The following is a 27,301-nucleotide window of genomic DNA, read 5'->3' as shown; positions in this document are numbered from 1 at the left end:
CACATAAATTCTACTTATACTTTGCTTCAATGTCATGTATGTATAAGCAGGGCAGCTTAAAAACATTTCTTATTTTATGTGTGTGTGTGTGAACAGGGAGTGAAAATGAATCTTCAGAGTTTTCACACATCAAAAATGTGTCAGGATTAAACCTCAGGGCACTAGCACCCTGAAGTACTGGAACTGTACCAATTGGTACCAAATATAACCAGTGGTTGTATTTTCTATTTTCAAAACAATCTTGCTTTTCCTGCCTCCACTGTCTGAACCTGCAGCTCTCTACAGTAGCAGGTTTCATGGGTTATCTTTTTAGCAAACTACATCATCTTAATGCTTAATTTCTCAGTTTCAACAACTTTAAAATGTAGGGATTTCAACTTCCAGAATTCTCCAGCTGGCCTCAGATGAAGTCCATACATCTTAAAGTTGCTGAGATTGAGAATATATGAAACAGGAAATATACCAAATGATTGGCTAAAGTCAACCTTTGTGACAATCCCCCCAAAAATAAATGCAAAAAAGTGTACCGAATACAGAACAATAAGCTTAATGAGTCATGCCCTGAAAATATTCCTGAGAACAATTCACACAAGAATATACAACAAAATTGAGGAGCGTCTAAGTAACACACAATTTGATTTCAGAAACAATCTTGGTACATGAGATGCTCTATTCAGCATTCAAGTTCTTGTACAGCATTGTAGAGATGTCAATCACAATGTTTATATGTGCTTCATTGATTTTGAAAAAGCATTTGATAAAATAAGACACAGCAAACTGTTAAAAACCCTGAAACAAGTGGGACTATATGACAAAGACATACAAATAATAAAGAATCTATATTGGCATCAGGTAGCAAATGTGAGACTAGGCCAAAAATACTCAAAGGATGCAGAAATACAAAGAGGGGTCAGAAAGGGCTGTATTCTGTCTCTGCTGTTGTTTAATATCTATTCTGAGTCAATTTTCAATGAAGCACTGAAAAACATCAATGCTGGCTTCAAAGTAAACGGTGTTTGGATCAACAATTTAAAATATGCTGATGATACATTTCTGCTTGCCAGTAAGTATGAAGACCTTCAGCTCCTCATCAAAAGAGTCAAAGATATATTTGAAAAATACGGCTTGAAGCTTAACACTTCAAAAATCAAATCATGGTCATCAGCAAACAACCCATTAATTTACCACCGATAACTTTGGAAGGAATACCACTAGAAAAAGACAAAAGAATCACCTACCTCAGTTCTAATTTGCATGAAAGCTGAGACATAACCACTGAAGTAAAGACAAGGATAGAGAAAGCTTGAACAGCATTCTTCAAAGTGAAAAAGGTCTTCTGCAGTCACAACATTAACCTAAGATTGAATTTTTTTTTTTAATTTGATTTATATGCCGCCCTTCTCCGAAGACTCAGGGCGGCTTACAATGTGCTCAGCAATAAATAAAAATCAGGCTTGTCAGCTGCTATGTCTTTCCTATCCTGCTCTACGGAGTGGAGAGTTGGTCTCTGACAGAAAGCCACTTGAAGAGACTAGAAGAATTTGAAATGTGGATTTACAGACTCCTGTTACATATAAACTGGGTTGACAAAATCAGAAATGAGATGATAAGCCACCTGGGAAAGCCAAGGGAAATCATCAAAACCATAAAAAAGTTAAAGTTAGAATATTTTGGACATGTGATGTGATTCCCGGAAAAATACAGCATCCTTCACTTAATCCTCCAGGGAAAAATTGAAGGCAAACAAGGTCCAGGCAGAAGAAGAACATCATGGCTTCAAAATCTAAGGAACTGGTTTGGACAAAACTCTGCAGCACTTTTTTGTGTGGCTGTTGATAAAAATAGGATCGCCAACATGATCGCCAATGTCCGATGACGGATATGGCACAAGAAGAAGAAGAAGTCAAAGTATATATATATATATATATATATATATATATATATATATATATATATATATATATATATATATATATATATATATATATATATTATTGGCCAAGTGTGATTGGACACACAAGGAATTTGTCTTGGTGCATATGCTCTCAGTGTACATAAAAGAAAAGATACCTTCATCAAGAATCATAAGGTACAACACTTAATGATAGCCATAGGGTACAAATAAGCAATCAGGAAACAATCAGTATAAATCGTAAGGATACAGAAACAAAGTTACAGTCATACAGTCATAAGTGGAAGGAGATGGGTGGTGGGAATGACGAGAAGCTTAATAGTAGTGCAGACTTAGCACATAGTTTGACAGTGTTGAGGGAATTATTTGTTTAGCAGAGTAATGGCGTTCGGGAAAAAACTGTTTTTGTGTCTAGTTGTTCTGGTGTGCAGTGCTCTATAGCGTCGTTTTGAGGGTAGGAGTTGAAACAGTTTATGTCCAGGATGCGCGGGGTCTGTAAATATGTTCACAGCCCTCTTTTTGACTCGTGCAGTATACAGGTCCTCAATGGAAGGCAGGTTGGTAGCAATTGTTTTTTTCTGCAGTTTTAATTATCCTCTGAAGTCTGTGTCTGGTTGGGTGGTTGAAAGTGATTTAATATTAATTGAGAGTGGTTTAATAATCGGAACCAGTAGGTGTCTCTCTAGAGTTTCTTTTTTCTGCACTGGAAAACCATGGGGGAGGACAATGTTTCACATTTTAGGCATTGTGTGATACGTATGGAGTTTTTTTAAATATGTCCTGCGGAAATCTGCAAATGAATAGCAGGGTTTTTTTTCCCAAACATTTTATTCTAAAATTCCTGATCTTTAGGGATATGATGCAGCTGATGCAGCAGAACTCTAAATGGCCTCAATATTTCCGTCTTGTGCAGAAACAGGATGTGTAAAGAGCTTTCAGTTCCTGTGTAACAACATTGAACGTAAATACTGCCTATTTAGTGATATGTAGCACATAGTTCCAATATCAGATTAATTCAAATATATGCCTTATGCTGTCAGCAAAGGTAAAAATGGGAAGACATTTAAGTAACTCTTATAAATTTCTGAATGAATCCAAACACAGTTTGTTTATCCTGTGTTTGGATTCTTATCCTTAATTGGTCTGCTTGCCTCAGATTTTGTAATGTTTGTTGATGTTTCTTTTGGATCTCCTCAAGCTCCCTGGTCCGCATGACTTGATTTATTTTAGATTTTCTAATTAATAAATGGAAAGCTAGCTTGTCAAAAGGGAAAGCTTTTATTTCACTTTTATTTCCCAGATGGCTTATATGAAATCTTTTAAACTAAAAATGCTAGTTTATTTTCATAAACCATGAAAAGCATGTTGACCCATGCTTGGTGAGGTGGTATTGGGATTTGTCCACTTGCCCAGAAAAAATGACCCATGCTGCAACATAGAGGAAAATATATTGGTGGAAAGAAAAAGCGGAATAAAGAAAGGTCTTTGCAGTTTGCCTTTTGGTAAGTGGGCATTTACCATTATGGCCTTATTTCCCATGATAAATATTTTGTGAAAACACCTGTGACACTCTCAGAATTCCAAAGGCATCCATTGTCCTCTGAAGGACCTTCTTTCTCTCAGCTCAGCCTATTTCACTTTTCTGTGCCAGTTTCATTCCTCTCTGCTGCCCTTACATTCTTGAAGGATTATAATGGCAGCATATAAATACATAAATGCAATTCTAAAGACAAGCAAGGTTAGGATGGCATACAATGCATCTAGGTTTGCACTTCAGGACATTACAAACAAACATAACGCGGGTCTGCTTCACTAACCTATCCAAATAGTTTTCACTTAGGGTATCCTGATGTCAAATAAAGCACATTTTGATTTAAGAAAGAAGAAAAGATAGGTATGGACAAAATGAATGAAAGTAAAGCAATGCAAGAATCATTTACACTTTTACAGAAGTCTGCATCTCTATTCTTGGTATGTCTATGAACTCCATCTGTGGGGAAGGGGGAACAGACAAAAATATTAAATATCAGTTAATGCTAAAGGGCGACATCATCTGGACATCCTATGTATTATCCCAATTAACCTCATCAATATACAGTACATGACTGCCCAAGAAATCAACATGACAAAAATTTTACTGTTAATGCACTGTCTATTTTCTAACAGTAATGCAAGTCAATAACAGCTTCTAGTTGACCTTGGTTGACTTTAAAAGAAAAATAAGCAAAGTGATGGAAGACCATGAGGAAATTCCAAGGATGCAGACTGGTGAGTTGAAAAAACATTCTTGGAAGAAGATAAAGTAAATCCCTTCCAGATTGTTTGTAAGAAAACAGTATGGACATGTAGTCATCAGGAATTCCGTCTAATGAGGGAGTCTTTATGGATCTCTTCCAGATATGAAAAAATAGTAAATTGCTCTGACTCACAGAGCCGCGTTGGTGCAGTGGTTAGAATGCAGTACTGCAGCTAATTCTGCTGACTGCTGGCTGCCAGCAGTTTGACAGTTCCACTCTCACTGGTTCAAGGTTGACTCAGCCTTCCATCTTCCAAGGTTGGTAAAATGAGGACCCAGATTGCTGGAGGCAATATGCTGACTCTGTAAACTGCTTAGAGAGGGCTGGAAAGCAATGCGAAGTGGTATATAAGTCTAAGTGCTATTGCTAATTAAATGCCCATCCACCCCCATCTTCACAGATTTTGCCACTTTGTAATTCCAAACATTCAATTGTTTAAAGGCAATTGTAAACTTTCCACAAAACCTGTGGAGCAATTATATTTTGAAACCTGTTTTCGTAGGTCTGTTCAGCCAGATATGTAAGCACAGATACATGCATGCAATACTGTTCACAGATCAGTCCTTCCTCAACAAATTCACTATTTGCACATATCTGTGATCCTAATTTAGAGGAGCACTTCATTTAAAAAGCAGACCTCTCTCTTAGCAGGAATGTTTTATTTCTTTCCAATATGTTATTTTTAATCCAATATTTTGTTTTGTTGACTTCAACTGGAAAAAAAATCACAGTAGTTATGAAGCAAGAAACACAGAGGGTATACCTCAGGGGTGAAATCTAAAATTTGTTACTACCGGTTCTGTGGCTTGGTGTGTGGAGTAATGTGACTGGGTGGGCGTGGCCAACATTAAGAGGTTGCAGAAAAAAATGCTTTTAAAAGCCTCTGATGATCAGGCAACTCAGCTGGGATTGTCAGAGGTTTTTAAAGGCATTTTTTTTCCTACAACCTCTTTGGCCGAAGAGGTTGTAGAAAAAATGCTTTTAAAAGCCTCTGATGATCCCAGCTGAGCCGCGCAATCATCAGAGGCTTTTTTTTGTTACTTTTAAAAGCATTTTTTCGGCCGAAGAGGTTGTAGAAAAAATGCTTTAAAAGTAAAAAAAAAAAAAACAGCCTCTGATGATTGCGCAACTCAGCAGGGCATGGGCCGGGGACAGGGATTTTTGCTACCAGTTCTCCGAACCATCCACCGCCATCGCTACCGGGTCGGGCGATCCGGTCCGAATCGGGAGCATTTCACCCCTGGTATACCTGAAAGCATATATATTTTAGTACCAAAAAATATGAGCAAAGAATGACTTGGGTTGCAAGCTATTCTGCTGTTGCTTCCCACAGCTGACCTACATAGTTAAGTTGCATTAAAATGAGTTGAATTACTTTAGTAATATAAGAACAAAAATCTCACAAGTGTGCAACCACTCCCATCTTCTCAATCTATTACTCATGTTTCAAAGGTACTGAACTAAAACTTCCTCTTTGCTATGCCCTCCCCACCCCCTATGGAGGCTGAAAGAATTGGCTTTTGGATAATCTGTTGTGTTGATCAGATAGAATAGAAAATGCTTCCTTGGAAAAGACTGTTCAAACACATTATTTCTGCTTTTTGAAATCTGGATAACAGATTAACAGAGTTGGAAGGGACCTTATAGGTCATCTAGTCCAACTCTCTGCTCAAGCAGGAGACCCTACACCATTTCTGACAAATGGCAGTCCAATCTGTGCACAGTGCTCATACATTATTTAAAAACCTATAATTTATAAGAGTGTCAGGCTTTCACAATTCTAGCTTCTGTAGTTTTCCCACCAATAAACAGCAAGCTTACAGGGGGACGTAGCTTCAGTCTTGTTTATTGCAAAATCTTGCGTACTTTCTCAGGAGCTGATTGTTGAATAATTGCTTTACAAAGCAGGCCATTGCCTCTAGACAAACGTACACTGTGTATAATGTACAAAAGAATGTCAAGCCATATTTGGAAAAAATGTGTGGGTGTTTGTTTTGATTTGCAACTTCTAAATAGAATGAGCTGCATTATAGCCAAGAAGACTGAGGTCAAGAAGGATAAATAATTGCAATTCATGGAATTATAGTCCCATTCCATGAGTCTGGATAATGTTATACTAAAAGAAATTTTAAAAGTTTACATTTGAGAATACACAATTTTATGTGTATATATATTTAATCTATATTAGCATGCATGCATTTTATTGAAAAGCAAATGATCATTTAACATGTCTTATTGACAAAAATATGATATAATAAAAAATCATTTGCAGGTTTTTTTTTTAAATCTACAGTCTAAATTGAAGGAATACAACATAACATACTGTAAGTTCAGGGATACAGTTGAATACATTATTCCTAGTAAGATTTGCTTGCACAGTTAGATATTAAGTGTTTTGTTCTGAAAAAAATAATCATTTTAGGATATTATAGGTTTTCCCAATCTACTGGCTTCCAAAGTTTGGGGTTTCTGTTCTTTAGCTGATGCTACCCTTGCCTTGTGTTGGCAAAAAAAATCCCACTACTATCAGGAATGTGGGAGTGTGGATCATCACTTCCTTTCTGGCACTTTAACAGCTTGGGGCTGAATTGCACTGCCTTCACTGTATCCTCTACTTTGCCTCCCCTCCCTTCTGGTAGGATCACACTGTCCCTGGGGACAGAAAAATGGGCACTCACCTTAAAAGAAGCTATTTCTGAAAGTTTTGGGTAGTTGCTTTGAAAGCCATGTCTGTCTGTCTGTGTGAACTACTCTGGAAGGGTGGTTCCTGCTAAAGTTCAGGAAGTTTAGAGCAATGTTGAAATTCAATTTTTTTATACTACTGGTTCTATGGGCATGGCTTGGGTGTGATGTGGCTTGGTGGATGTGGCAGGGGAAGGATACTGCAAAATCCCCATTCCTGGGGGAAGAATATTGCAAAATCTCCATTCCCACCCCACTCTGGGGTCAGCCAGAGGTGGTATTTGCCGGTTCTCCAAACTACTCAAAATTTCCGCTACCAGTTCTCCAGAATCTGCTGGATTTCACCCCTGGTTTAGAGATTACCTACAAGGTCTGGCAAGTTGCTAATTCTGTTGATGAATATTCCAACATACTCTTTGGCTACTGACTGGCAATGACCTTTTTCACACTTATCTTGGTCTGTTTCATACAACTATGCAAGAGAGAGAGATACACAGAGAGACAGAGAGAGAAAGAGAAAGCTCAACCAAACAATTGGAGTGGGTGGAATGCACTTTTCTAAAGGAGATTCTGGGATGTGCTCTCAGTAATGACTGCTTTTTTCATAATGTAAATAACGCTCCACAATACATCAAAGGATGAAGAAAGCTTTTCTAGGAATCATTAAGTTATGACACACATGCTCCAAGGACAAGCAATGTATATTTCCCCACTTCTTCTCTTTCTCTGTAAAGAGAAGGAAATAATTAATGAGGCAATGAATCTGAGGCTCCTAAATGGGAAATATCAGAAAATTATCCCAATTTTATGGAGATGTAAGTTCTCAGATCTTGATTTCCTGGCAATACTTCCATGGCAGCTTCTTTCACTGGTTTGAAGAAAGGCTCTGGCCTGAAAACCAGTGAATTAATAAGAGGCAATGGAATGTGGTGACTGTTTCCTGCTCAGTTTATAATGAGCTGTGTTCTATGCATCAAACACAATTCCTCTTTCAGTGAATTGATGCCCAGTTCTATGCAAGCTTTTTTACTTTGTCCAAGTATTATATTTAATTAAATACTTTAAAGCTGGGAGTGGGGAGGGAGAAAGGAAGAGAGGGAGATAGCTGGATTTATTTTTGCAACATTTATATTTTTCAGTCAGCTCAAAAATAAACGCCTTTCCCATTCTCAAGAGAAGTTTCCATTACTGACCAGCAGAGACAGCTGCAAATATACTTAGCAATTTTAAATAATAAACATAATTTGGTTTTTGATCTCCGCAACAATAGTCAAAATATGTGCTCAAACTAATTTCCTGCCAAATATTTTAAAAACAATAACTTGAGAAGTATTTTTTTTTTTCGCCCACTTCATTTTATTAAACTATATATAAAACTAAAAGTGCATGTATTTATTTCTGTGCATGCAGAAGATGGGTGCAGGAAGTGAATCATTTCACTGAGTTAAAAGGACAGGAGTAGGACAGACAGAGGAGACTTCTGTCCACCTGGGATTATCTGATAAACAACTAATTGGGGGCAAAGGAGACTGCAGAAGTCAATAGATAAAGTTTAATCCTTTACTGCATCTGTATTTTGTCTGCTAAACTTTTTCTTAAGTATATAATTGTTGGTAAATCAAAGTATATTTCCATCTTAAACTTAAAGCATTTCAGTTAGCTAAAGGAATAAATATGAATGTAAATGAAAAGAAGGATTTAGGGTGACATCAGAGGTGGTATTCAGCAGTTCTGACCAGTTCTGGAGAACCGGTAGTGGAAATTTTGAGTAGTTTGGAGAACCAGTAAATACCACCTCTGACTGGCCCCACCCCCATCTATTGTCTGCCTACGGAGTCCCAGCTGATCGGGAGGAAATTGGGATTTTGCAGTAATTTTCCCCTGGAGTGAGGAAGGAATGGAGATTTTACAGTATCATTCCCCTGGATTGGGGAGTGGATGGAGATTTTACAGTATCCTTCCCAGTGGTGAAATCTGAATTGGTTTGCTGGCTGCACATGCGAGGTGCGCGCATGCAGTGCACGCCAAAAGGAGGCATGTGGTAAGTAGAACAGCACGCGAGGAGGGGGGGTGATCAGCTGTGGTGCGCAATCTGGTTTTTTTACTTTTAAAAGCATTGCTTTTAAAAGTAAAAAAAAAGCGATTATGCTGCTCAGCTGGGATCGTCAGAGCCTTTTAAAAGCATTTTTTTTACAACCCTTCGGCCGAAGAGGTTGTAGAAAAAATGTTTTAAAAGTAAAAAAAAAGTCTCTGATGATCATGCAGCTCAAGTGGGCACAGGCAGGGGGCAGGGATTTTTGCTACCGGTTCTCTGAACCACCCACCACCATTGCTACCGGATTGGGCGATCTGGTCCGAACCGGGAGCATTTCACCTCTGATCCTTCCCCTGCCACGTCCACCAAGCCATGCCATGCCCACCAAGCCACGCCCACAGAACCAGTAGTAAAAATTTTTGAATCCCACCACTGGGTGACATGATAGCAATGTTTGAGTATCTAAGGTATACACAAAGAAGAGGGAGTCAACCTATTCTCCAAAGCACCTGAAGGCAGGAGAAGAAGCAATGGATAGAAACTAACCAAGGAGAGAACTTACCTTAGAATTAAGGAGAAATTTCCTGACAGAATAATTAATCAGCAGAATGGGTTGCCTCCGGAAGTTGTGAGTGCTCTGGAGGTTTTTAAGAAGGGATTGGACAATCATCTGTCCCTTCCAACTCTGTTATTCTGTTAAATATGGACATGCTTATTTGGTCTGTACATGGCTTTTCAATTTGAAATGAACACCAAAGGTGAGCTGCAGTTTAAAATAAAATATAGATAAAAATAATTAAAATAAGCATCTTTAAATAAAAATGATTGCTATTTAAAGGCTTAACTTAAGAGGTATGTCTTCTGTTCTGGATGGGGAGAAACAGGCTTTGACTCAACCCTTTCAAGACTGAGTGGCTGTGGCTGCCGGTGTCCCGGTATAGCCAGATGGTGCCATCGTGGTTATTGGGGGCGAATCACTGGCCCCCACGGAAAGGGCCCGCAACTTGGGCGTCCTCCTGGATGCATGGCTGTCTTTAGAAGAGCATATGATGGCCGTGGCCAGGGGGTCTTTCTATCAGGTTCGCCTGATACGCCAGTTGCGCCCCTTTCTAGATCAGGACTCCTTACGCACGGTCACTCAAGTACTCGCCACTTCTCGTCTGGACTATTGTAACACTCTCTACTATTGTAACAATCTCTGGGGCTCCCCCTGGGGTGCACCCGGAGACTCCAACTGGTGCAAAATGCGGCCTCACAGGGGATTATGGGAGCGACGGGGCGCTCCCACGTGACACCTCTCCTGCGCAAGCTGCATTGGCTTCCGGTGGACTTCTGGGTGCGCTTCAAGGTGTTGGTGACCACCTTTAAAGCGCTCCATGGCTTAGGGCTGGGGTACTTACGGGACCGCCTTCTGCCACCAATTGCCTCCCTCCAGCCGGTTCGCTCCCACAGAGAGGGCCTCCTCAGGGTGCTGTCAGCCAGACAATGTCGGCTGGCAACCCCCAGGGGGAGAGCCTTCTCTGTGGTAGCACCTACCCTCTGGAACGATCTACCCCTAGAGATACGAGTGATCCCAGACCTCCGGACTTTTCGTCGGGCCCTAAAAACCTACTTTTTCCAGTTAGCTGGGCTGGCCTGATTCCATGTTGGTTTTAACGTTTGATACTGATTTTTAATTGAAATGTTTTAAATTATGGGCCAAATTTCATTTAATTATTTTTAAAAATTACTGTAACTTTTGTGTACAAATGTTTTTATTTTGGCTGTTCACCGCCCTGAGTCTGAAAGGAGAAGGGCAGTATACAAATCTAATAAAAGATAAAGATAAAGATTAGACAGAGTACAGAGTATCAAAGAGAATGCATTATCAGAGAGACTCAGGAGAAGATGCATTGGATGAGGTTTTGTGAGAGTGGACATCTTTAAGGGCCTCCCTGTTATTGCAGATCTCCCTTCCTGAGATCCCTAACAGGAGTGGCGATTCTTCAAACAATGAAGTTATTTAAGGTTTCAGAGGTCAGATCAATACTTTATGATGCTCAAACAGCATTTGGCAAGCTGTTAATTGTTTAGAACTCATTAGAAGCTTAGACTTTGCACTAGGTGAAACTTCCAAGCACTTTCAAGGGAAAACCCTTAAAAACACCCTATAATAACCAAGACAGGATTCAACTAAACATGAATAACTATTGTCAAATCCAGTTGACTTGATATACTAGGATTAGCTGTAGAAATAATAACCTCCTTGTTACAACCACCACTGCTGGTTCCAAAATTTTGCAAATATTGATGACCATTAGATAGTAGCATGATCTGACATCTAATAGTGACTCTGTTTCTCAGGTCTGGAGGTTAGGTAAACCCATCAAATGTTTTCTTTTATTATTTAAGTTGTGCTTGTTTTTTGTCACCATTACTGTTTTAATTTTTGTTGTGCATCTTTAATGTTATACCTATGTATAACACTATGCTGCACAGAGTCACAATTGTCAGATAAGTGGCTATGTAAATTGTTTTGATTTAATTAATGTATCTTTCCACATATTTATAGAGGACGGTATTGAATATAAAATCATTTAGTAAATGACTTGCTGTATGGTGTTTATACTGTATATTCATTTCACTGGATGGTGCTGAAAGTGGTTAATAAATTAAAATAATGTGATTCAAACACAAAGATTAAACACATAAAATAACTGATTTCCTTCCTCTTTATAAACAATATAAGGGTATTTAAAACTGTATGTTTAAAGCATTTTTTAGAGTTTTGTTATTTTGGGAAGACAGTTTACTGTCATACTATAACAAAGAAATGTACAGGATCTCAGGGTTACATAGTCAAAGTTGTTCTTTCCTTGAGTCATAGATCTTTGTAGTTTATGGTAGAAATAGTTTTCAGATTTGTCTTATTGGAGCTAGAATTCCCCAGCCAGGATGTTCGTTAGAAAATTCTGGAAGCTGAAGTCCTGAGATTTAGTTATTAAGATTAAAAAACACTACATAGAGCTAAAATTTCTTTTAGATCCTATTTTCCTATTCAATTTTGTTGCTTATTTTTGTGTATATACATATAGTACAATACATACAAAACAGTTACTGTATTTCCAGCCTTAACACTTTAAGTATTTTCTTTGAATTTAGGGAGTTCTGATTCCCAGTTTTTTTTAAGGACAATAACCACATGATTTCCATCAATTACACTGTTGAAATAACAAAGACTGGAATAAAATTTACTACATATTTCTTGCAAAAAAAGTCATAAGCTCTGGTCAGTTTTTGGTATGCAAAACATAGGTCTGGCTGGAAATTCTTTAATTTCAAGGGCATGTCTTAGTTAGTAGATAGCAGAGTAGATTTCTCTCATGACTCAAGTAACCTAACCAATATGTGCCATCTAAGATGATGGAAGTCCCTTTATCTTCTTTCATGAAAGTTTCCTACACCACTCAAAAATCACCGACACAGGATAAATCCTGTCATCTCTGTTTCTCTATGAACCAATACAGTACATTTCTGGCTATATGAGGTACACACACAGAGACAGAAATTTTCTACAGTACTTGTACAATGAATGTTTTGCAGCTTATGGACGCTGTTTACACTATGAGTGGAAGTTGCCTCATCTTTGTTCTAAATAACTAAATTTTCTCCCTGTGGTTTTAGAGATTCAGCCATAGAGCTTTGACATCTTACATTTCTCCCCTTTATAAATAAAAGCTACGTGTGCAAGGGGGAAAATTACCCGGATATGCAGCCTGCATGAACTGAAGCTTGAGGGGAGACCAGAAAGTGAATGTCTGTCAGCTGGAAGGAAGAAAGGATTTGCTTGTCCTGTTTTTCATTTGTCTTTAGATTGGTGGCAAAGGGGACTGTACCTTGGCTTCAAACCACCGATCAGGCTTTATTATGAAACCCATGTCAGATGACAGTAATTCTGTGTAGTGTACACAGCACTTAATTAAACAAACAATACTGTCAAATACTTTTCAAATGCAACACTGTATTGTTGTCAAAATGCCTCAAGTCAAAGAGGAGCATTTGGCCCCGAGCACTTTTTCTAGTGTGAGATGCTTTTCCGAAAAAGAAAGAAAGAAAGAAAGAAAGAAAGAAAGAAAGAAAGAAAGAAAGAAAGAAAGAAAGAGATGAAGCAAATCCACAAAGAATAAGCGATTCTCCTAACCCGAGCCATTAAATGATGACAAGACGTTCATAATAGGGACAGACAGTTACTGTTGCAAAAATTCAGTACGCTCAAAACTATCCTAAACGCCCGGCGAATACGAAACGGAGTTTTTCTGGTTACAATTTGATCAACTCTAACGTAAATCCCAGCCGGGCAGTTCCTCCGGCAAAAAAAAAAAAAAAAAAAGACACATTTCTCGTTCAGTTTTTTTTTTTTTTTTTTTTAAATATGCAACCATTCACGCGAGTAGGCGAGCTAAGAAACAGAAGAGCTCATCTTACAGAAAGTGACCATAGGAGCTCGTGGAAGAAGGCGGGAAAGGGGAGGAAGCAAAACGATCCCACGCTTCGAGTCTTTCTTTTATGGCTTGTGGGGTGGGTCGGGGGGGAGGGAGTCGTGGGGTGGGGGGTGGGTGGGTGGGGAGGGAAGCCCAGGCAAGTCCTCGCCTTGCGATAGGGTAGCTTTTTTCTCAATCATCTATTGATTGGTCGCTTCCCCATTCTAGCGAACGCGTCCCCCTCCTCTCTTTTCCTTCGCAGCCCCGGCGGGGTTTAAAACTTGTAGCGCGTCTCGCCGCCTCGCCCTTGGAGGCGACTGGAAGGGGGGGTGAAAAAAAAAGCGCGGGATCATGAGGGGGCTGAGTTTGTGGGCGCTGCTGCTGCTGCTGGCGCTGGGGAGCTGCTCCCCTGGCGAGGGGATCCTCTTCCCTTACGGCTTGGGTCGGGGCGACGAGGCGTTGGAAGCGGGGGACGATGTCAGCTCCGCGCCTCTCTCGCTCGACACGCCGCTTCACTTCTACGGCTCAAGCGTCCGCTCCCTCTATGTAAGTGCCCGGGAGGCGAAAGGGAAGGGAAGGGGATAAGGCTGGAGAGAGACAGAGAGAGAGAGCTGGGAAGAGGAAGGGAAGGAGGGGCCGTGGCGAGTGGATTCGGGCCGAGGACGAGGTCCTGAACGGTGAGGGGGGGGGAGGCGAGGGGGGGAAGGCAGGGTCCCGGAATGCGATTTCCAAAGAAGGAGCGCGTGAGGATGGAGAAGTGGGGTGGGGGGGGGAGAAAGGGGGAAGCGGGGTTGCTGTCACTGCGGGTGGAAGAGGCTGCTGCTGCTGCTGCTGCTGCTCGGGCCTCCAGCCAAGGAGGAGGAAGTTTGCTCTGATGGAGCGGCTGCTTCATCCCTAAAAGGGAGAGAGAGGATGGCTGGCTTTGGTGAAGGCATCAGGGTAGAAACCAGGAATCGTGAGTTCTTGTCCCCGGCTTTAGGCCCGAAGACAACTGGGTGACCCTGGACCAGTCACCTTCTCTCAACCCTACCAAGCAGACAATGTCCACTTCTGGGGGGGGGGAAACCCCTTCCTCAGAAAACAGCAGGGACAAGTTTCCAAGAGTAAAAAAAACCTGACTTGTAACAGTAACAGAGTTGGAAGGGACCTTGGAGGTCATCTAGTCCACCCCTCCTGCTCACAAAGGAGACCTATACTAGGGATTTGAAACTCCCCCCCCACCTTTCTGATTGACAAGCTCAGTGTCTTAGCCACTGAGCCACCTAACCAGGCTTGAAATGACTTGAAATCGAAAGTCTGGGAAACTGAAATCTTCCATGTGAATCGTCCATAAAGCTAGGTAGATGTCTATCTCAACTCAAGAGAGACTTTTCCTTGGCTTGTTCTTTGAGTTGAGAATCTCTTGTCCCTATTGCAGAGGCATGACTACAGTTGGGTTGTGTCTTGGGCAAGGCGCCGCTCATGCCTATGTTCAGGGCAATGTTATCCTTCCGTCTGAATTTATTTATTTATTTATTTATTGGTTCGATTTATATGCCGCCCTTCTCCGGAGACTCAAGGCGGCTTACAATGCGTTAAGTAATAGCCTTCATACTTTTGTATATACCTGCTTAGTAGGGCTTTTGGCCCCTCCTAAGCGGTGTTCTTTTTTTATACAAAGTCACCTTATTTCCCCCACAATCCGGGTCCTCATTTTACCTACCTCGAAAGGATGGAAAGCTGAGTCAACCTTGAGCCTGGTGAGATTTGAATTTGCACTAATTGCAAGTAGCTGGTGCTACTTAACAGCACTTTAGTCTGCTGCGCCACCAAGGCTCTAGAATTGATTGTAATTCTACATGAGTCCATGTAGCTTGCAGTTAAGTCTCATAATTAAAAACTGATTCCCCCGGTCAAAACCTGGAATATGGATTTGTAAATCAGCATTCCTAATCAAGAAGAAACTCCTATGTTCTTTGTAGCTATCCTCCATCAGGCTATTCTAAACCGAATGGTGTCCCTTGAATTTCTGCGAATCTGGGGTGATTTGATATAAGTAGAATCTTTTCAATAAAATGTCAATGCTTGAGAAATTGCACGGGATATCGGAAGAAGAAATTATGCAGGAGGAAAGCAAGAAGATGTTTTGGGTGCGGTGGGAAGGATTTGTTCAGAGTTGTTTTGGCAATTAGGATAGACTTTTGCTAATTCCAAACAAAATAGAAAGCAGATGTCCTTTGTTTTTTCCTCAAGATTTACAATACTAACTAGAAAAGGCATTGTTACTATCATTTCAGCAGTTGAATCCACTGAAGTTGCAGGTCATGCAAATAAAATAATGCTCATGCATGTCAGCACAAAAAAGCAGACCCTGTTCTGTTCTAAATATTTACATTCCTTTCTTAGTACGGTTCAAGCCACAGATCTAATCCATGATTATTCTTTCACGCTAATTATTGGTTTGAATTTATCTGATCTTGGTTTTTCTCAGCATGGTGAGGATTGGAACAATGATAGGGTTAGGTCATCTTGCTTTTTCTTCCTGTACTTAAAATTGAAAGTTTTCAGAATATGTGGGTTTGTTATATTCAGGCACATTCTGATCTCGTTCAAACAGCCAAATCCACATAAAATGCTTTCACATGTGTGGTAGCACCTAGTTGACTGTGACTGTTCTTGAAAAAGTTAAGCAGAGATGCACCTGGTTAATACAGGTAGTCCTTGACTTACGACCACAATTGATCCCACAATTTCTGTTGTTAAGCGAGACATTTGTTAAGTAAGTTTTGCCCCGGTTTACGAGCTTTCTTGCCATGATTGTTAAATGAATCACTGCAGTTGATAAATTAGTAACATGGTTGTTAAGTGAATTTGTCTTCCACATTGATTTTACTTGTCAAACGATTGCAAAAGGTAATCACATGACCTTGGGACACAGCAACTGTCATAAGTATGAACCAGTTGCCAAGCATCTGAATTTTGATTACACGATAATGGGAATGCTACAAAGGTCAGAAGTGTGAAAAATGGTCATAAATCACTTTTTTCAGTGCCGTTGTAACTTTGAACGGTCACTAAATGAACTGTTGTAAGTTGAGGATTACTTGTATTTGGATGGGAAGTCATTAGGAAATCCTTGGTTTGTAGGCTGGAGCTGAAAAAAAATTGTAGAGGTAGTTAAGCTCTTTCCATATTGCTGCCATGTGGATGTATTGCTGAAGTCACCAGAAATTCAGCTTGATGATAAGGAAATCTTACAGTAGCAAGGAATGAAAGGCATTTATTTAGAGGTTGTGTATGTCATTTTCATAAAGCTGTGTCATTCATTCATTCACTCATTCATTTTTGGACTAAATCTTCAGGAAATCCAAGGTTTACACCAGAAGTGTCCAACGCTGGCAACTTTAAGATTTGTATATTTATATTTATAAATGGAATATTTATAAATATTCAGCATATCTCATAAAATTAGTGACTCAAATAACCAAGAATAATGTAGGAATATGAAGCAGCATGAAAATATGGAATAACATAAAGCCTCAACATTTGAAATGTACAGCAAAGAAAAATTCTTCATCTGATGGCATATAAAAGACAGTTACCATGTCTTTTGTGAGCAACTCCATTCTGGTTGGGGAATTCTGGAAGTTGAAGTCCACAAGTCATAAAGTTGCCAAGGTTAGACACCCTTGGTTACACTATTCTTCAAAGTAGTTTGGTAGACCTAGGTATTGAAGGGATGATTGTCTTCCATTCAACATGCCTGTATATAAGTTCAATGTATCAGCCCCTGTAAATCTTCCCAGTAGAAGAGGGGCTGGTATATTATATATACCAGTCAAGAGCCGGAAAAGATTTGGTTTTTTAGGTTAATGTTTTTTTTTTTTTTAATTTGATTTATATGCCGCCCTTCTCCGGAGACTCAGGGCGGCTTACAGTGCGTTAAGCAATAGCCTTCATACTTTTGTATATTTATACAAAGTCAGCTTATTGCCCCCACAAACTGGGTCCTCATTTAACCTACCTTAGAAAGGATGGAAGGCTGAGTCAACCTTGAGCCTTGGAGAGATTCGAACCAGCAGTAAATTGCAGGCAGCTGTGTTAATAACAGGGTGCTTTAAACCACTGTAGTACCAAGGCTCTTTATGTTTATGATAGTGGTTGTATTGCAGTTGAAGAATTATCTGCCAGAATTTGCTCATCAGTCATCTTCACTACTGCCTTTTATATGCCATCAAATGAAAAATTCTTCTTTGCCATACATTTCAACTGTTGAGGCTTTATGTTATTCCATATTTTTGTGCTGCCTCATATTCCTACATTATTCTTGGTTATTTGAGTTACTAATTTTATGAAATATGCTGAACATTTATAAATCTGGTTTTTTTTAATCTAGAAAAATTAGAAAAATCATATAAAATTATTGCAGGTCATAGCATTGCTGTAAAGCTCTCAATAACTACTAGACAATGTAAATACTTTATTAACATACAATGAAGCTGCTGGAAATTGCAATTAATGGTTCCTGGGGCAGAAGCGACCTTATGTGCACATGCAACAGCTGTTTGGCTTTAAGACCATGGAGCACTTTGCCAAGATCCATTAATTCCAAAAGACAGAAGGAAGGAATAACAAGTTTAGGGGTATACAAATCATTTACATATTTTTCCTGATAGTAAAGTATCAGCTGTTGTGTGCAGCCTCATTCTTGTTTCAACAAAGATTCTAATCTAGCTAAACTGTGTTTTAGAGTCTTCTGCTGAGTGTGGACAAGCTAAATCTTGAAAGTATCAGGGGTGTGATTTACTGTTGATACTAGTTGGGGAGTCTCATAAAATGTTCTCCTGGTGTTTACTGGGAAACACAAGCAGGATAATGCTGTTGAACTTGTAAGACCTACTTGGGAGTTTCTATAGCATGTGATTGATAATTTTGGGCCACACAATGCTGGGCTAGAGAGACCTGTCATCTGATTGAATATTTATTGATTGATTGATTCAATTTATATGCCGCCCTTCTCCGGAGATTCAGGGTGGCTTACAATGCGTTAAGCAATAGCCTTCATACTTTTGTATATACCTGCTTAATAGGGCTTTCGCCTCCCCCCCAAGTTGTGTTATTTTTTATACAAAGTCAGCTTATTGCCCCCACAATCTGGGTCCTCATTTTACCTACCTCGAAAGGATGGAAGGCTGAGTCAACTATACTTCTGATGTTTGTGAGTAATGATTTTCAATCCGCATGTAAGCAGACAGCCATAATTAAAATCTCAGCTTTGGGTTTCTCTCCGGGTGTTCTACTTAGCATGTGATACAATCAGGCCAAAGCATTTATTAAGCAGAGTATAGCAGACACAGTGGACCAAGTGGACCTAGTTAGGATCCCAAATGTTATTGCCAGTTAATCCAACAAGGACTATGTCTCCTTTATGGCATACTTGATTAAACTCAAAATACCTAAACACTGAAGGGCCTTTACTCTGCCACAATGTCATGCCCTTCCCTCAAGATGTTGTCAAAGACCAATACATAAAAATTCCTTACCCAGAGAGACAATACCCCTAAGACTCTGGACACACAGAAACAACAGAGCATGTGCTTCTCCAGTGCCTGTATTGCAAAGACATTCATACTAGCTTCATCTCACCACTGCATAAATACCTAGGGTGTATGGGGCAATTTTATCCCATCCTGCTGCTTTCAGCGCCTGCCTACCTAGCAGTTTGAAAGCTAACAAATGCAAGTAGATTAATAGGTATCACTTTGGTGGTAAAGTAACAGAGTTCCATGTATATTTGGCGTATAGCAATACTGGTCACATGACCATAGAAATTGTCTTCGGGCAACGCTGATTCCCTCAGCCAAGAAACAGAGATGGGCATCGTGCCTTAGAGTCAGACATGACTGACAGGGAAACTTTTACTTTTACCTTGGATAAAATGTTGAAAGGGTCTGTGCAGTATTGCTCAAAATTCATTGGATGATAACCTGTGCTATAAACTAGATTTAATGAGCACCTAGTTGTCCATGTTAGAGTACTTTGTAGCCTGAAAACCACATTTTAAGAATCACTGTGCTACAACTGCAAGATGCATGTATAGAGGAACAGTGCTGAACTAATTACTGTAATCACAGTAGCCAATCAAGGATCCTGTTCTACGTCTCTCAAAGTCCAACGCCAACAAGATTTGGCCAACTCTGGTGGATGATCCTTCAAGAATATAATGCAGGAGATAATGTAAGAAAGAAAGAAATCTCTCCTTTGCAGGACCTGTGGAAGTCCACCATTTAATTCTCCTTGTGTTCGCTAGCTAGAGCCACAACTACCATCTGTCTATGCCCACTTAACAGTCAACTAGCCAGAGTCTGTTCACCACCTCACCTCTGTGGTAGTTTTGCTCTGATCTTCAGAGAATGTTTGTTTGGCTCCATGGCTGCTAAGTTGCTGCTTCCATAATGTTATATGACACTTAGTTCATCAGGTGTCATCAGTACTGAATTCCCTCCCTATCCAAGAGATCCAGGAGTCACTGTTGTGTGTTATGAGCTGGCTCTGAACCAGTAATGTGGAGCTGACCCCTGCAAAGAGGGTTTCTGTGAATTAGTGCTTCCCAGGTATTGATATTGAGTAAATATCCTGCTCTGAATGGTATTGCATTCTTATTGAGGACAAGTAGAAGGGAATTTTACTTGATTCATCTTTATTGGAGGTTCCCAGACAGGAATAATATGGCTATACTAATTTTTCCTAATTAAGAGCCTCTATTTTAATAGTAGTGATAATAAAATTAACAATAATTTTTCTTCTAGATTATTGGAATGTGCTTTATGTGAAACTGCACTTGAAGATTACATCAGGAGTAGCTAGAGCAGAATACAGCAGCTGGGTACTCTCAAGATTAACTCATAAAACATAAATTCTAAAGGACTTGGCCAGGACTGCAGCAAGTTCAGGATTTCACAAATGGCATGTAAAGCACTGCATGAATTATGTGCTGGATTCTTGAGAGAGTGCAATTCTCTCTCTGCACATATCTGTCCTGCTCCCTCCTACATTAAGATGTTTTGAAGAGGCTCATTTCTGTGGACCACTGTTGGGAATCATAAATTACACAGGGACATAGGAAAATAAGATATGGAAGATATGGAATATATTTGCTCTGAGTAAATCTTTATTCCTATGCATCACTAATGTAAAGTACAATTTTCTAGAATCCTTCCTTGGAAATCACTCTGTTGAAAACTTCTTGGGATCACTTACTGTATTTTTCGGAGTATAAGATGCACCAGAGTATAAGACGCACCTTAGTTTTTGGGGAGGAAAATAAGAAAAAAGCTGATTGGCGGGTGGGTTGGCCTCCCGGAATATCCCCAATCAGCTATTCCCAGAGGTGAATTTTAGCAACAGATTCATTGGTTGTGAGCTCTGTGCCTTGCTTTTTTTTTTTGCTTTTTTTTCTCCCTCTGAAACTTCTGAAACTCTGTTTCAGAAAAAACTTTTTTTCTGTCTCTGAAAGCCTCCAAAATAGAGCTTCAGAAAAAAAAGCTTCTGAAGCTCTGTTTCTGAGGCTTCTTTTCTGAAGCTCTGTTTGGAGGCTTTTTTCCTGAAGTTCTGTTTGGAGGCTTTTTTCCTGAAGCTTCATTTCTGATGCTTTTTTCAGCCTCTGAAACCTCTGTTTGAGAGGCTGGGCAGGGCTACATTTGGAGTATAAGACGCACCTAGATTTTCACCCTCTTTTTGGTGGGAAAAGGATGCATCTTATACTCCGAAAAATATGGTATATTTTCTACAAAAGTAATACAGTATATTAGAATTGGTCTTTGGGACAATAGATTTTGGAAAATCTATTCAGAGTAATTGTTTCTCATTGTCATTGGAATTAAGTGGGACAATAGATATCAGAACAAACAAACATGCATTGCAGAATGAATTGTTAGAATATGGAAATATTTCACTTACTTGTTAATAGATTTGTAAGTGGGTGTCATCAATTACATTTTTGAAAATAATGATCACCTCACACTTAAATCGTTATAACATGGGTTAGTTTGCACAATGTACAAATCTGAGCAAAGTCTCTTGTTCACGCCACACCTACCCATCTGTATAGAAAGCCTCTGCTCTGGAAATGCACTTGTTCATAGAAAATGCAGATGGAGGGGCAGGAGCAGGGGTGAAATGCTCCCGGTTCGGACCGGATCCGGTAGCGATGGAGGCGGGTAGTTCAGAGAACCGCTGGCAAAAATCCCTGCCCCCTCCCCATGACCAGCTGAGCTGCACAATCATCAGAGGCTTTTTTTTACTTTTAAAAGCATTTTTTCTGCAACCTCTTCGGCCGAAAAAATGCTTTTAAAAGTAAAAAAAAAAAGCCTCTCATGATCGTGCGGCTCAGCTGGGATTTTCAAAGCCTTTTAAAAGAAAAAAACCCCTTTTTTTCTTTTAAATGCCTCTGCCGATCAGGCAACTCAGCTTGATCGTCAGAGGTATTTAAAAGGAAAAAACCCTTTTTTTTCTTTTAAATGCCTCTGTCGATCCAAGCTGAGTTGCCTGATCGGCAGAGGCATTTAAAAGAAAAAAAGTCTCTGCCAATCAGGCAACTCAGCTGGGATCGTCAGAGCCTTTTGAAAGCATTTTTCAAAATGGTTTTAAAAGTAAAAAAAAAAAAAAATTGGCGATGCCCACCCAGTCACATTACCCCACCAAGCCATGCCCAGAAAACTGGTAGTAACAAATTTTAGATTTCACCACTGGGCAGGAGTTAATTTCTGTGTTAGAGGGAGAACATCATATTCAACTAAACAGGTTTGGAAAGCCTTGTATATTTTAAAATGTTACCTGCATTTTCAGCTACAATAACATTTTTATACAAATCCATTCATCGTGAAAGCAAACAGGAAACCGCTGTGTCCTGAATGAGATATTTGACCCATATAGTCACTGTTATTTGTTCTGGTAAGCAGTAACTCCTCACAATTTGAGATAAAAACCTCTCCTCACCCTGCCTGCCCTAATTTTTGCAAGCTGTTTAATTGCCAAGTTTTAATTATGAGTTCTGCTGTGTCCCTTCTGTCACAACCGAAATATAGCCTCTTGATATTACAGTAATGGGCTGTGGCTCATGTATATAGTAATGTCCTTCTACTGTGTGATGTGATTGATTGACTGACATTCATACTAACAATGTCATAGTTTGAAACAATGGACATTTTCCTCAAGTCTCTCTTTATCCTCTTGCTGCTTTTTATAAATTCCTCTAGCTAACTATGTGTAGTATATGCAAGAGAAATCTTTACTTACAAATGTAACTTACAATAGTGCTTAAAAGTTTATGAACTCTTTTTGATGTTCAATATTTCTGCATAAATTCAACCTAAAATGTGACTTGTTTTCTACACAAGTCCTAAAGCTAGCATCCAAATGAACAAATAAAAAACCCATCATACTTGTCCATTTAAAACACTGAGGAAAAAGATCCAGAAAACAAGTTGAAGAATAACAGGGTTGGTGCCATATGGACATTAGAGGTAATGTTGTTCCATAAAGCAGAGACATCAACAAATGAGACATGCTTAACATCTATGAACATGACACAGAATGGAATGAGAGAAATATGAACATCTGTAGATCGATTGGCTGTTCATTGAGACGAATCTAAATCTGTTAGGATCAAATCCAATTTATTACTCATCACATCTGTTCGTTCAGGCCAGAAAAAGATGCAGCTGCTTTATTGCTTCAAAAGAAGGCTATCACTTATTAAGAAATATCCCTTTCAAAAATTTTGAAGAGCGTTGGTTTTGAACCTCCATGGCTTCAACATATGTTTATTTATTAAATTTATTGGATGCCCATCTCACTACAGGACAACTTTGGCCAGCTTACAATGTTAAAAAGATAAAACTATAAAACCTATACACAAAACAAATAAAATACTATAAAAATACAAATACTCAATGTTTGTAAGCATATGAGTAATAACTACTAAAATCACAAATGATTCTATCTTAGTGATTGTAAAATCAAGTTTCATTATCTTACTTCTTTTTGTGCTGCAAAATTTGGATTTGTAGCCTGGGCACAGAAATTTTACTTATTTATTTTGGGTGGACCACCATATAAAACAAAATACAGATAACAGCAACAGAAATTCAAAAATACAATAAGAGGAATGACACATAACATTGTGACTTTCTAACATTATAATTGGCCCTTCCTGTGTTCCCCGTGTGAAGAGGAACCTCTTTCCACACCAGTGAATAGTCTATGGAAGAATCAAATGGAGGCATTTGACCAGCAACTTTACTTAGATTTAGACAGATAGAAAACTTTGATAGTTATTTTCTTATCTAAAGCAAAGTCTGGATTAGCTATCTCATTTCAAAGCACAATTATTCTTCTGTGGCTAATCAGTATCTGATGATGAATAGACAGAAGTCTTTAGCTTTTATAAAACATAGTGTTATATTAGTATTTTTTGTTACTCTTGAGTCATATCATCAAAGATATCTGATGAAGAGATGGATGAATAGCATTTTTTTTAGCTATAGTAGTTTACACAATTAGAGCAAATTCTTAAATGTGTATTCAGTGACATAAAACTATCTGTTTTATAATTTATCAAATATTCTATTTTTGAAGTTTTTAGTATTTAATCAACTCGAATAAATTTTGTGATTTTGGATTAAATTGAGGAAGTTATATTTCAGGGAAGATATGATCTTCTGAGGTGGTATGAATAATGGGCAAACCTGATTTTGGAGTTGAGGGATCTATTTATTCCTATCTTCAGTTTGAAGTTAAGAAATCATTGCAAAATTCCCTTATGATGTCACTTCTACAACAATATGACCCCATCATAAATCAGCTAGAAATGTTTAACAACAAATGTTTATGTTACTTACTAAATATTCCTACTCACTGATATTAGTGTGATATCAGAATTTTTTAATAAATATCCTTGAATCAAAACTTCTCGCCTCTGAAAGATGTAGCATTAGTTTTCTTACCAGACAACCTAACTAGTTTTTATCTGTTTGGCATCCTGTATATATTTATCCAGAAGCATTACAGCTGCATCTGTTTGAGACGGTTCTTTTCAGTCCTTCTGGGAAAGTATGAGTATAGCAATTATCTTATCTTGGTAAGGAAATGCCAGAGTTGTAAAGTAAATAGCAAAGATGGAATCTGTTCTGTTTTCTTTTGACATCCTTATAAGGTTTGTGCCTCATAGTCAAATAGCAGAATATTGAAAACACAAGCCTGCTAAATTAGCATCTATAGTGCGATATACATATGAGGCTAAGGAAAATAGTAGGATGGATTGTGCTGGGGGAGGTAGACATAGTGATCAATTATGCTAAGCCAAAATGTGATTTGACTGTGCTTGGCTTATCATGTGCAATGAATTCAGCCATTATTGTCTACAAATCATTGTTTTCGTAGTTTAGCATGAAGTGTAAATCCATCTATTAGTTTATTAATAAACCATACATAACTTATGGTTTAGCATAGGGTGTGAAACTCAACCAGTACAATGATGTCATATCAGGTCACATTCTAAAAGGAGTACTACAAACAAGTATCTTTGGTTGTTGGCATTGTTAATTTAAGTTAGTTAGTTTAATGTCATGGTTCCCAATCAGTTCAGGACTCTGAGACTGTGGCTTTTCTCAAAGATCCATTTTATTGGGTACATCATATTGGCACGTTCAAATGTGAAACCAACTCTAAATATTTCCCACGTTTTGTCATAATAGAAGAAATAGACATCCCCCATCTCCCTAGTGTCACAGGTCACGTTAGCCAACCAGGTAGATGGCAGTCTGCTCAGCTACTCCCTCTGGCCATTGTGAACTCTCATTGAGATGACCTTGATTCCTGCGGGCCTTATCGCTGTTATATCTGGCACATGGGAGGAAAATATCCCATACCCCGTAGTTACCCCTCCCCCCATATATATGAAGTTGTACTAGAACACTGAAGTGGTGGAGCAGACAGTGACATTTCAAGGAAAACATGATATGTAATTTTATTAAATTCATAACTATATTGATTTTTTTAAATGAAAGCAGTTCTTCGTAAATAGAAAAGTAGCACATCAGAGACCAGGATTCCACTCTAACCAACAGGGAAGCATATAAAATAAAAATGTACAACCAGGGCTTTCTGGGAAGAGAAGGGAACAATCACATCACATCAAAGCAAATGAAGGCGAGGATTTGCTTTAGCAGGATGCAGGGTGGATTTGATTTTAAATCGCAATTTAAATCATGATTTAAATCACTAGTAAAAAGGCTTGATTTAAATCAACTTGATTTAAATCATAATTTTTAAAGAGCAACTGTCATCTCTGCTACTCCTTTGACCCACTGTTGACTCACCGATAGTCCCAGTGTTGCAGAATATACAGCCTCATGCTACATAACTAAGCTCCATTTCATGCTGAATAAACTAAATTATTTATGTATCTTAAGTAGAAAACTATCTTACAATAGATTTTTACCCCAAAAGTTTTTTACTAAAATAAATTTGATAAAAATCAAAAAAATCCAATTTAAATAAAAAAAATCCAATTTAAATAAAAAAAATCTGATTTTTTTGATTTTTTAAAAAAGATCATTGATTTTTATCCACCCTGGCAGGATGTGTCAAAAGGTTCTCAATGGTAGGTCAAATAAAGTGCCAGTTGTGTCATGCAGTTGCTTAAAAAGAAATTAAAAATATTTTAGGCTTTGTTAACAGAAACATAGTGTCCATGTCATGAATGCCTAAAAAAATCAAGATAGAATTTCTTAACACATAGACTATATGTCTGAAAAGAGCTGTAGTTCCACTCTGATCAGATCAATGCTGAACTTTGCGGAATACAATTATGAAATTCTACTCTTAATTGCAATTGTATTAAAGGAGTTTATTTAATTTGACTTGGAGTTGTGGAATACTGGTTTCTATTATTTGAGTCTAGTTATATATTTCCTGACTGTTTTATACATTTAATGCTATAAATGAAGTTGCTACCCAAGATGGTATCATACAAAAAAATAAAAGTGTTGAGTGTCGAATGAACTAAATTAAATCCATATTATGATAACCTTATATCTTTAGGCCAACCTGAAGAATACATTAAGATTTATGCTTTTGACTCCTTCATCAAGCTAGATGATAAAAAGAATGTTGCTTGAGTAACATTTGTTATGGCCTTAAGTTTCAATAAGGATTGCAAATAGTCAAGTTAGGCTCTGCCAGTGCTGTGATGGTTTCAGGTTGTATCTTGGACTGCCTTCAGCACTCCTGCACCAATGGCTGATTCCTTCATTTTGGAAAATACACAATCTGCCTATTATTCAGATAAGCAAATACACAATTTTCTTAGATATTTTATATTTTCAAAAAGGGAGGTAAGCATTGTTTGATTGCATTATATCTGAGCATTTGCAACACATACTTTTTCTTCTAACTAGGTTCTTACTAATGGCATCATAGCAGTGAGTAAGCCATCAAGAGAAGATGAATATCTTGGTCAATTTCCTCTTAGTTTTGGAGGTCTTGCTCCCTTTTATGCTGACTTGGATACTACAGGTGGACGTGGAAATGTGTATTACAGGGAAGATTCTTCCCCTGAGATCCTCCAACTTGCTGCCACGTACATCAAAAGGGGCTTTCCAAATACTACCTTTGATCCAGAGAGTGTTGTCATTGTTACCTGGGATTCTGTGGCTCCTTATGTAGGATCTGGACAAGATGCTACTTTAGAAGTGAAGGTAAGCAGGTGACAGCCTACCACTGAAAAAAATTCATTCACTGACTATTTTTTAATGCTGAAAGTGTAGATGATTCTGTGCATGTTTACTGAGAATTAATTCTCACTGAAACTACCTAGGTTTTATCTCCTAGAAATTTAGGAGTACAACTTTAAAGTGGAATTTAATATATATCT

At 38.6% G+C, this 27,301-nt stretch overlaps 1 protein-coding gene and 1 long non-coding RNA gene across 2 annotated transcripts in view; one reads left to right on the top strand and one right to left on the bottom strand.

Annotated features, from left to right (window-relative positions):
- Window positions 1-3,171: 3,171 nt before the first annotated feature.
- LOC148116864 (uncharacterized) lies at window positions 3,172-13,675 on the bottom strand. Its single transcript, XR_015731456.1, has 3 exons — window positions 13,556-13,675; window positions 9,489-9,689; window positions 3,172-4,532 (listed from the first exon to the last, which is right to left on the bottom strand). It is a non-coding gene; the product is annotated as an uncharacterized LOC148116864 (long non-coding RNA).
- The window catches only part of NID1 (nidogen 1), a 54,598-nt gene continuing 40,935 nt past the window's right edge, over window positions 13,639-27,301 (top strand). The window contains exons 1-2 of the mRNA XM_034428300.3: window positions 13,639-13,932; window positions 26,826-27,125. Of these exons, the coding sequence (XP_034284191.2) occupies window positions 13,738-13,932; window positions 26,826-27,125 (495 nt within the window). The 5' untranslated portion in view covers window positions 13,639-13,737. The remainder of the gene's footprint in view (window positions 13,933-26,825; window positions 27,126-27,301) is intronic.

The sequence above is a fragment of the Pantherophis guttatus genome, chromosome 1, assembly GCF_059756535.1.
Source record: "Pantherophis guttatus breed Tessera chromosome 1, ASM5975653v1, whole genome shotgun sequence".
NCBI lineage: Eukaryota > Metazoa > Chordata > Lepidosauria > Squamata > Colubridae > Pantherophis > Pantherophis guttatus.
The sequence above is the reverse complement of the archived record's forward strand: the minus strand, read 5'-3'. Positions and strand labels throughout refer to the sequence as shown.